A 10252-nucleotide genomic window follows, 5' to 3' on the forward strand; every position below is an offset into this window, starting at 1 on the left:
CCTTCAACGACGCAAGGTACCAACCGCACAATCTAACTTGATGGACTCATGGCAAACGTGCAGCTTCGCACTCTCTCCACTCTCTCACCCACGAAGCGATGGGCTTCCTCTCCCTGCCTATTGCCGTCGCGACGAGCATCACTTTTACCTTCCCCGCAATCGTCACCAGAGCGCGCCAGAAACCGCCTACCACGCCCTTGTGGACCAACCGTGCGTTTAGGCGAAGAATCGATAAGCAGAGAGCCGCAATGGCTCAGATCGGTCAATAGAACAATTTCTGAAACATCAGCAATTTAGTATTGAAGGGAAATGTTGGGTTCAAAATGGTTCAAATGGCTCTGAGCACTATGGGACTCAACTGCTGTGGTCATCAGTCCCCTAGAACTTAGAACTACTTAAACCTAACTAACCTAAGGACATCACACACATCCATGCCCGAGGCAGGATTCGAACCTGCGACCGTAGCAGTCGCACGGTTCCGGACTGCGCGCCTAGAACCGCGAGACCACCGCGGCCGGCGAAATGTTGGGGATGGAGGGGGGGGGGGGGGGAGTTAAAGATTGTAGAGGGAGTCCAAGAGATGAATGCAGCAAGCAGGTTCAAAACGGTGTAGGTTGCAGTAGCTGCTTCGGAGTTGAAGAGGCCCGCACAGTATAGAACAGCATGGAGAGTCAAAGCAGACTGAAGACCACTACATCATTCACTATTATTAATGGTTCAGATGGCTCTAAACACTATGGGCCTTAACATCTGAGGTCATCCGTCTCCTAGACTTAGAATTACTTAAGCCTAACTAACCTAAGGACATCACACACATCCATGCCCGAGGAAGGATTCGAACCTGCGACCGTAGCAGCAGCTCTGTTTCGGACTGAAGCGCCTAGAACCGCTCACCCACAGAGGCCGGCGCTATTATTGATATTGTTATTTGCGGCAGCAGTAGTAGTACTGTAAGTATTAATGTTATTTGTTCTTAGTAAATACTGTAACCACATTGTCTTGATATACATTCAAATAATTTATAATTCTATTAAATTTTGTTATTACTTGTCATATCGAAAATACTACCATTACTTCAGTAACGTAAAAATATAACGTATGTGTGAAACGTAACAGAAGGCCAGAACATACCGGGTGATCAAAAAGTCAGTATAAATTTGAAAACTGAATAAATCACGGAATAATGTAGATAGAGGGGTACAAATTGACACACACTCTTGGAATGACATGGGGCTTTATTAGAGCCAAAAAAATACAAAAGTTCAAAAAATGTCCGACAGATGGCGCTTCATCTGTTCAGAATAGCAATAATTAGCATAACAAAAAGTAAGACAAAGCAAAGATGATGTTCTTTACAGGAAATGCTCAATATGTCCACCAGTCAACCATCATTCTTCAACAATAGCTGTAGTCGAGGAATAATGTTTTGAACAGCACTGTAAAGCATGTCCGGAGTTATGGTGAGGCATTGGCGTCGGATTTTGTCTTTCAGCATTCGGTCGATCACGATACACTTGCGACTCCAGGTAACCCCAAAGCCAATAATCGCACGGACTGAGGTCTGGGGACCTGGGAGGCCAAGGATGACGAAAGTCGCAGCTGAGCATACGATTATCACCAAACGACACGCGCAAGAGATCTTTCACACGTCTAGCAATATGGGGTGGAGCGTCATCCTGCATTAATATCGTACGTTCCAGCAGGTGTTTATCAGCCAGGCTGGGGATTATTCGATTCTGTAACATATCGGCGTATCTCTCACCCGTCACGGTAGCAATTTTGCTGTCCAGCGCAATCTGTCGGACATTTTGTGAAATTAGTTTTTTTTTTTTTGTTCTAATAAAACCCCATGTCATTCCAAGCATGTGTGTCAATTTTTACCTCTCTATCTACATTATTCCGTGGTTTATCAAGTTTTCAAACTCATACTGACTTTTCGATCACCCGGTACTTAAATGAACACACCACTAACGACGGGTGTGGTGCGGGTCACGTGTGTGCAGGCGCTGTACTCGAGCCAGATGTATTCGCACGCGTCGGCCGTGGCGGCAGCGGCGGCCGCCTCCTGGGTGCCGTGCGGCTGCCCCCCGCCCCCGACGGCCGCGCCCAGCCCCCCGCCGCCGCCGCCTCCCGCCTCCTCGCTGGATGGCGCGAACGCCATCAAGCGGCCGGTGGCGTGTCTGCTGGTGAAGCCGCCGCCCGAGGACCTGTACGGGCCGCCGCAGCTCACCCCCGCGCCGCAACACGTCATATGAAGACCGCTCCCGGTTCTCCCGGACCTGGCCCGGGGGAGCCTGGGAGCCTCGTGGTGCTGGGGCGCCGCCGCCGCCGCTGCCGCCGCCGCCGCCGCCTCTTCCGCCTCCGGGGGGCCGCCCGCCGCCGCCACCGCCGCCTCCGTCGCGGAAGAAGACCGCGACCGGCCGTCGTCTGCCGCCAGCAGCGGACACTGAGCGGCTGCGACGACATCGAGAAGGGAATTCGCAGCGCGTGACGATGCCGGGTACACTTAGGCTCGAAGGTGTACCTTCGCTACAGACAGCCGTTACCGCCGCACGTAGCCTGGAGGTGTATTCTACCAGCTTTGAGGGATAGTGCCCGAGTATTTCCACATATGCAGTCTATGGCTCACAGATGATTGTTACAAAGTATTTTCATGTTCTGCTGATCTATAATCTATGGCCTCCAGATCTTTAGTACAGGATATTCTGGTTCTGCATATACATATACAATGTGAACCCGAGCTTCACCGACGAAATTTCGGAAGCTATTCAGGGAAATTTTCTGATTGTTTTGCTATAAAGAACCCGAGGTCTCATTACGGAGTGAAAACGTAATTATGATTTAACTAATTTCTTACCCCAATTGCCTTTGTTTCTGTCCAAATACAGAACAGCGCAAAAAACTATAATGTGTGCAACCAAAACGTACAGCACAAAACATAGAACAGCTCCCTAAAAATGCACAAGTATTATGATGTGACTTAATTTTCTCATGAGGAGAAGACAGAAGCAGCGACGTATTTTACTTGGTAAAAAAATTTCTGTATCCAAGATAACATAAATACTACTTTATTTCCTACAATCGGTTTCAACGACTTTGCTGTTCTCTACAGGTGAACAAAAATATTTGAAGACCTGAAGATTCCAGCAAACGCTGTCGAAACTAGTTGCCGAAAATAAAGAAGTATTTATGTGATCTTGCCTACAGAAAGTTTTTTATGATATGGTTGCTGTTGCTGCGGGACCAGCTCACCACAGCGCCGTGCTGATGTTCCTCCATTTCAGCCATTGAACTCGCACACGTGCTGCATATGAACCACTTCGTCATCCTACCGATCCATATTTCTCTTTATCGCTATTAACGTACATCTAAAACTGGCGGAAAAACAAGTGTGAGACAGCACCGAACAGTACTGAATCCAAGATTGTGGGTGAAGAGTAAAATTGGCATTCCTGTTGTCAACACCATGTACCGTGAGTGACTGGGAAAAGTTTGTTATCAAACCAGACACGAACTTTCCATCGAATTTTGCACTGCTGTGCAGACATTTCAAGTGCAATACAGATATAAAAGTAAATCAGGGAAGAACTCAGGTGAGGCGCAATTACTCTGAACGAATCGCTGGAGATGGCGGGTCTTTGACTACAAAATACTCTGAAAATTTTCCGAAGAACCTCCGAAATTGCCAGTGGAGTTCTGACTCACCCTGCGTAATCTATGGCTTTCAGAACCTCATTGTAGAGTATTTTTAGGTTCTACAACCGAATATACAGTATGCAGCCAACTGCAAAGTGAGTAGCAGTTCGTAGCTTTTACAGTTTCTGAACTTAAGTTTCCCCCCCTCCCTCCGTTCACAGAAAGAGTATACGGGGAGAATGGATGCACGTTTGCCTCTGTGCGACATCTCATGCACAGAATACTTGCACTGCTAACACGCAAAATAACCACCAGATCAGTGCCAACAGTAGTACTGTAAAATGGTAAATAACCGTCAGTTTAGTGAACCGACACCCAGCATGTATAGTAGCATTGTCTGGATTATCACGAACTGATTTCCTTACGTACTGCTGCAACAAGTAGTGTGCCGGTGCCGTATCTGGCCATGGAACAGGAACTCCAAGGCTATGCAGTCTTCCTGTACATCAAGCATCAATATCTTCCGCAGCACTGACAGAACACTGTATCGGGCTCTTAGTTTGAAACTGCTTACCAAGCGTCGTTCAGCTCACAAAACTGAATCATATCAAATCGAGGTTGAGATATAAATTTAATGTAGAAAGAAAGAAGAACGACGTGATGTATCAGTGGAAATAAATGGAAATGGTAAACTGCTGCGAGTTCCCTAGACTGAAGGTGGTCTCCATACCGTACGCCCGAAAGTTTGCTGGTAGAGTACGCCTCGTCTTACATAGGATCAGACGTTGCCTCCTCCGTGATGACAGTGCAGTTCGAGAACTGTTCCGTTAGCGAGGAGAGCGGTCGCGATGGGGGAGCACGATCAGCTGCGCTTTTCATTGCGAAGCGAATTCTGGAAACAGACATTAAGCTACAGATGTGTTTTGCGGCTGATTAATTGAATTTACCATGTATCTGTTCAGCGTAGAGTCACAGATCATTGTCCACGTTGTCTCGTGGTCTCTGGACGCCAAACGTTGTTAGGAAAAGACGTGCTATGTTTTAGAATCTCAGACATCATCACTCGGATGTGGACACTATGAAATCATGTATATTGTTGTCAGGTTACAGCAGTAAATAATTTTCTTAAAGATTTTTAAGAACTACCGAAACACCGACAGTCTTTGTGTTGAAGAAACAATTACTTTCCTTACAGTTACACAGTCGGCAGGGTTGCATATGAGGCAACCTGGCGCCCCTCCTTAAATTATTTCCACTCTCTCGCGTGTGCAGTCCTGCAGACGAATACTTCCTATTTTGTATGTCTTTATGTTTTACATAGTCTCTTTCTTATGAATCTTTATTGTATTTTTCATAGTATATGTTGTTCTGTTTCGAAAAGTATGTGTTGAAGATCTGTTTCTTTTGTAAATAAAGTTGTTGTCTTGCCATACACTAAACTCTCTCCTTTACATTTAACGCGCTGTTTACTTACCTTTTTTCCACATTGATTTACAGACAATGATGTGTCTGTCGTCTAAAATAACACAAACAGGTTTTATAGTCTTCTAAGACACTTTATTCGCGCTAAAAATCCTGTATTACACTGTTTAGACTAAATTCTAGAATAAGCCTTTGGAGTGGCAACTATTGGAAGGGAAATTTAGTGTGAATACACGACGGAGAACAGTGATCAACTGCGCTTTTCGCTCCGAAGATTGTATTGTCTACACACAGTAGAAGAGAAATACTTTCAGTACAATGAAATACGTATTAAATATCTCGACACTACTAGTGGGAGAAAAATTATCCAAAGTAAATACAAGGACATATTAAACGCAGAAGAATGGAGAATTAGAGTTAACATTATACTGATAGTGGGATAAAATTTGATCCACTGTCACAATTAAAGAAATTATATATGACAACTATATTCAGTTGCTACATAAGGGTAACTTCTATTGATCTGCCTTCAGCTTTTTAACTACGAAGATCTCTATGATAACAATATTTAAAATACATAAAATGTTCTACTCTTCACAAAATCTTAATATCCACGGGCCTTAGACTAATACGTAGCATAAGATCATGGACAAACCCGATGGATTCCGTATGTAACGTCTCTTCTCAGTGCTGCATATTCAATGACTTGTCCTCAGACTAGATATCAGTCGTTATTTCGAAGTGAGTTGGATCGAAGGTCATTGCCAAAGACGAAAATATTAAGGTTTATTTAGGTGAGTATCTTGACTTTGTTTCCGGTGACTTCTTTGGAGGTATGATAACTGCCGCAGGTTTTCTTCTAGTGCAGAGAAAACAAACTGAAAAAAGGATTTCAAAATCTGGTAATTCTCGGAATACTAAATGAAGTAATATATGTGAAATATTGTTGTTGTTGTTGTCTTCAGTCCTGAGACTTGTTTGATGAAGCTCTCCATGCTACTCTATCCTGTGCAAGCTTCTTCGTCTTCCAGTACTTACTGCAACCTACATCCTTCTGAATCTGCTTAGTGTAGTCATCTCTTGGTCTCCCTCTACGATTTTTACCCTCCACGCTGCCCTCCAGTACTAAATTGGTGATCCCTTGATGCCTTAGAACATGTCCTACCAACCGGTCCCTTCTTCTTGTCAAGTTGTGTCACAAACTCTTCTTCTCCCCAATTCTATTCAATACCTCCTCATTAGTTATGTGATCTACCCATCTAATTTTCAGCGTTCTTCTGTAGCACTACATTTCGAAACCTTCTATTCTCTTCTTGTCCAAACTATTTATCGTTCACGTTTCACTTCCATACATGGCTACACTCCATACAAACACTTTGAGAAACGACTTCCTGACACTTAAATCTGTACTCGATGTTAACAAATTTCTCTTCTTCAGAAACACTTTCCTTGTCATTGCCAGTCTACATTTTATATCCTCTCTACTTCGACCATCATCAGTTATTTTGCTCCCCGGATAGCAAAACTCCTCTCCTACTTTAAGTCTCTCATTTCCGAAGCTAATACCCTCAACATAACCCGACTTAATTGGACTACATTCCATTATCCTCGTTTTGCTTTTCTTGATGTTCATCTTATATCCTCCTTTCAAGACACTGTCCATTCCGTTCAACTGCTCTTCCAAGTCCTTTGCTGTCTCTGACAGAATTACAATGTCATCGGCGAACCTCAAAATTTTTATTTCTTCTCCATGGACTTTAATACGTACTCCGAATTTTTCTTTTGTTTCTTTTACTGCTTGCTCAATATACATATTCAATAACATCGGGGACAGGCTACAACCCTGTCTCACTCCCTTCTCTACCGCTGCTTCCCTTTCATGCCCCTCGACTCTAATAACTGCCATCTGGTTTCTGTACAAATTGTAAATAGCCTTTCGCTCCCTGTATTTTACCCCTGCCACCTTTACTATTTGAAAGAGAGTATTCCAGTCAACATTGTCAAAAGCTTTCTCTAAGTCTACAAATGCTAGAAATGTAGGTTTGCCTTTCCTTAATCTATTTTCTAAGATAAATTTTAAACGTTTATATTCTGAAACATTTCACATATTACTATGGTACAATTTAAAAAAAATACATCTGCTCTCTACAGCCTCACAAAAATCACTCGACTTCCATTTACCACCACTTCCGCCATGTCCCTACACAATGAAGAACACAGAACCCATACAAAGCAAGAATTCGATTCTTGGTGCATATTTAGCGGAATTATTAGAACTGAATTTCCAAACTATTAAGTTAAAACTTCTACATTATGTTTAATACATGCAATTGATTTTTATGGACACTGACAGCTACAACGAAAACATCTGCTATCGTAGGTGCACCTGTCGTGTGCGTGTTTTTTTTTTCTCACAAAACTAAGTTCCAGCACTGTGTCCCCATCTTACCTGTGCACACATCGCTGCGCCCGGAACAGCGACCAATACCCCTGCATCACGTGCGTGATGACACGAGTCTGACGGTTGTGTAATGGTTCAGACCTAGACATGCTACGCGTTGCACTGTGTGGAGAGAAACTTGGAACAGGGTGAACATTTGTCTGACGTTCAACCCGACTCTTCTACTCCTTTTCTTTATCCTTTGAAATATTGTCTAATTACAATGAACTACATTCAATGAGAATAACATACTAATCGATATGGTGAAACAAAAGGAAACTATAATATGTAAAATGCGTATCCGATGTCCCGACATCAGTACAAATTGAGCTATTCCCCACACTGAATTTGCTTTATATATCCTCTTATATTAAACAATCAAAATTTAAGAACTTCTTTTTCCCAAAACAATCGTTTGTCTCTCCAGACTTGGAATTGAAGCGATTCTAATGTAAGTCGCTGATGAGTTTGCTGTAAGACTGTGGTGAAATAATTGAATCTTCAATTGAATATTTTAATATGATCCTGTATATCTGATGTAAATAGATCCATACCCACTAAAACAATGATAAAGGAGTTCAAATGACTGCGAAATTAGACAAGGATCGCAGTTAATTCAGTTTGTTAAATGAACATTCAAAGGAAAAGGTTTAACCGTCATTGAAAGTAATAAGCTAATGCCTTGTCAAATCTGGACAAGGGCTCTGGAAAGCGATTAAAATGAAGGCGTTTCTGGATAAAACACTTAAATTCGCGTAAGTCATACAATGATTTCCAAGAGTTAGTGCATAGAGATAGAAAATACTACTGAAGGATATACGAGTGCATGTTGTCAGAGTTGAAACTACGTTGAAACAACTCTTCAGAATGAAGACTGAAATTTAATGAGCACCGTTTTAAAATTACTGGACTTTCCCTACAGTTCGTCTCGCTGTTGGGGTTAGATCCCACCAAATCCATAAACTGCTGATGGTGGCTAAATTGGATGCAAAATTAGTTATTGATTCTGTTCCAACAACTCGAGCTTCTCATTGCAGACGACGGAGAAATCGTGTAGAAGGTAAGTTCTCATCCGTGGAGAATACCGCCACAGAATTAACTTTCTGCAGTTCGCTTCCGACAAGAAAGTTTTTTGCCGGCGAATGACGAATATTGTGAGTGCCAACTTCTCTCCGTCCACATTCGTGCGATGGCCAATAAAGGTAACTTCTGTAAGCACAGCCGTATTTCTTACTTCCACTCACAAATTATATGCGTAAAAAATGGTACATGTTTTTACATTTCCTTACACATTCGGTCTTGGAAGGATCTGGGTGCAGAGTTAGTGTCTCACGATTTTCAAAAGGAGCACTAAACTTTGTGCCCACTCCACTTTGTAAGATGTTGCCTTAATAGCCCGTGTTTTATAGTGAATTTTGCTTGTTTGCATTTATTTCCACAATAGCAGTTCTTCCGGGGCTCTGTCAAAAATGGTAGGTGTTTCCTGCCAACACACGGCTCGCTAACAACAGTCCCTGTTTTCCCCGCACATACTGGAGCCAGAAGCTGCCTGGGGCGTCTTAGTCTTCCGGTGCCAAGGCGTCTTTCTTGCAAAGCGCGGTCCAACCTGACTGATTGCCGTGGTACGTCTCACGTTTGCCAACGGCCCTTCTGGGAATACTGTCAGTAGCTGATTCCCTGCTGATTTTATTGCCCTACAGCGTGTCCCTACATCCAGGCCAAGTGTAGCCTGCTCTCACTGTGGCTTCTTGTATGGGTATACACGTAATTTAACACGGGAAGTTGTAATGTAAGTAATTAAGTATTAGCAGTCTGTGGTACTGATTCATAATTAACTAATTTCTTCCGATTTCATTTGACTCTTCCTTTAAGGCTTCACGTACGTTAAGGGACAGTTTTGGAAAAAAAACTGTTGCGTAACATAACCCCTTCCAGGTCATTTTTAAATTCATCCAAAGGCAGTCGCGCTCAAAACTTGTTACAGCGTAAGTATATCAAAGAAATTTATTTTAACTTGGCGTCGGGATTATATGCTCACCTTTGGCACTGTTTGTCAGGAGAAGAATAGCAGCTTTCCAAGAGAACATATCATCATTTATTATGTTCATTACCAACCTAATAAAACATCACTCACTCACTCTTATCTTTCTAGCATACAAGGTTAACTTCATTTATTAAACACATCCAATTCATCTAGTGTAACAGCTCACAATTCTTTCATTCTTGTTTTAAAATTAATATTACATTTTCTACTCTTGTTTTAACTCGCATTCACACTCATTGGTTTCAGAAAAACATTGTATTGTTAATTTTCTTAATCATTCTTCCACAGATGGCATAGTATCATTCATACTTTTTCATTCTTTAAAAATCAATGAATGGTTGACTCCCACTTACAACAATTTTTTCAATATTTAACTCATTCATCTTTTCTAAAATGCATGTATCTTATGATATGGTAAACATAAAGTTGAAAGTACATTTTCATGAAGCAGCGTAGGCAACACAAGATATACATGACACTCAAGACATATATATATATATATATATATATATATATATATATATATATATATATATATATATATATGCAACCACATACTTAGCACAAAATATATGCAAACCCGAAGGCAAATACAACACACAAATTCAGTTTTTCATACAGAATTCACACTTAGTTACTGTGTATCAAAACGGTGTACACATTGTTAAACAGTGATAAAAGGGTGTGGTCTAACATTAAGAAAAGAGTAA

The 10252-nt window shown here is 42.0% G+C and overlaps 1 protein-coding gene across 1 annotated transcript in view; it reads left to right on the forward strand.

Moving 5' to 3' along the window:
- Positions 1-5074, forward strand: part of LOC126326429 (transcription factor sox-3-like) — a 162752-nt gene extending 157678 nt beyond the window's left edge. The window contains exon 3 of the mRNA XM_049995639.1: positions 2004-5074. Within this exon, the coding sequence (XP_049851596.1) occupies positions 2004-2255 (252 nt within the window). The 3' untranslated portion in view covers positions 2256-5074. The remainder of the gene's footprint in view (positions 1-2003) is intronic.
- Positions 5075-10252: the final 5178 nt, after the last annotated feature.

The sequence above is a fragment of the Schistocerca gregaria genome, chromosome 2 (genome assembly GCF_023897955.1).
Source record: "Schistocerca gregaria isolate iqSchGreg1 chromosome 2, iqSchGreg1.2, whole genome shotgun sequence".
NCBI classification, from domain to species: domain Eukaryota; kingdom Metazoa; phylum Arthropoda; class Insecta; order Orthoptera; family Acrididae; genus Schistocerca; species Schistocerca gregaria.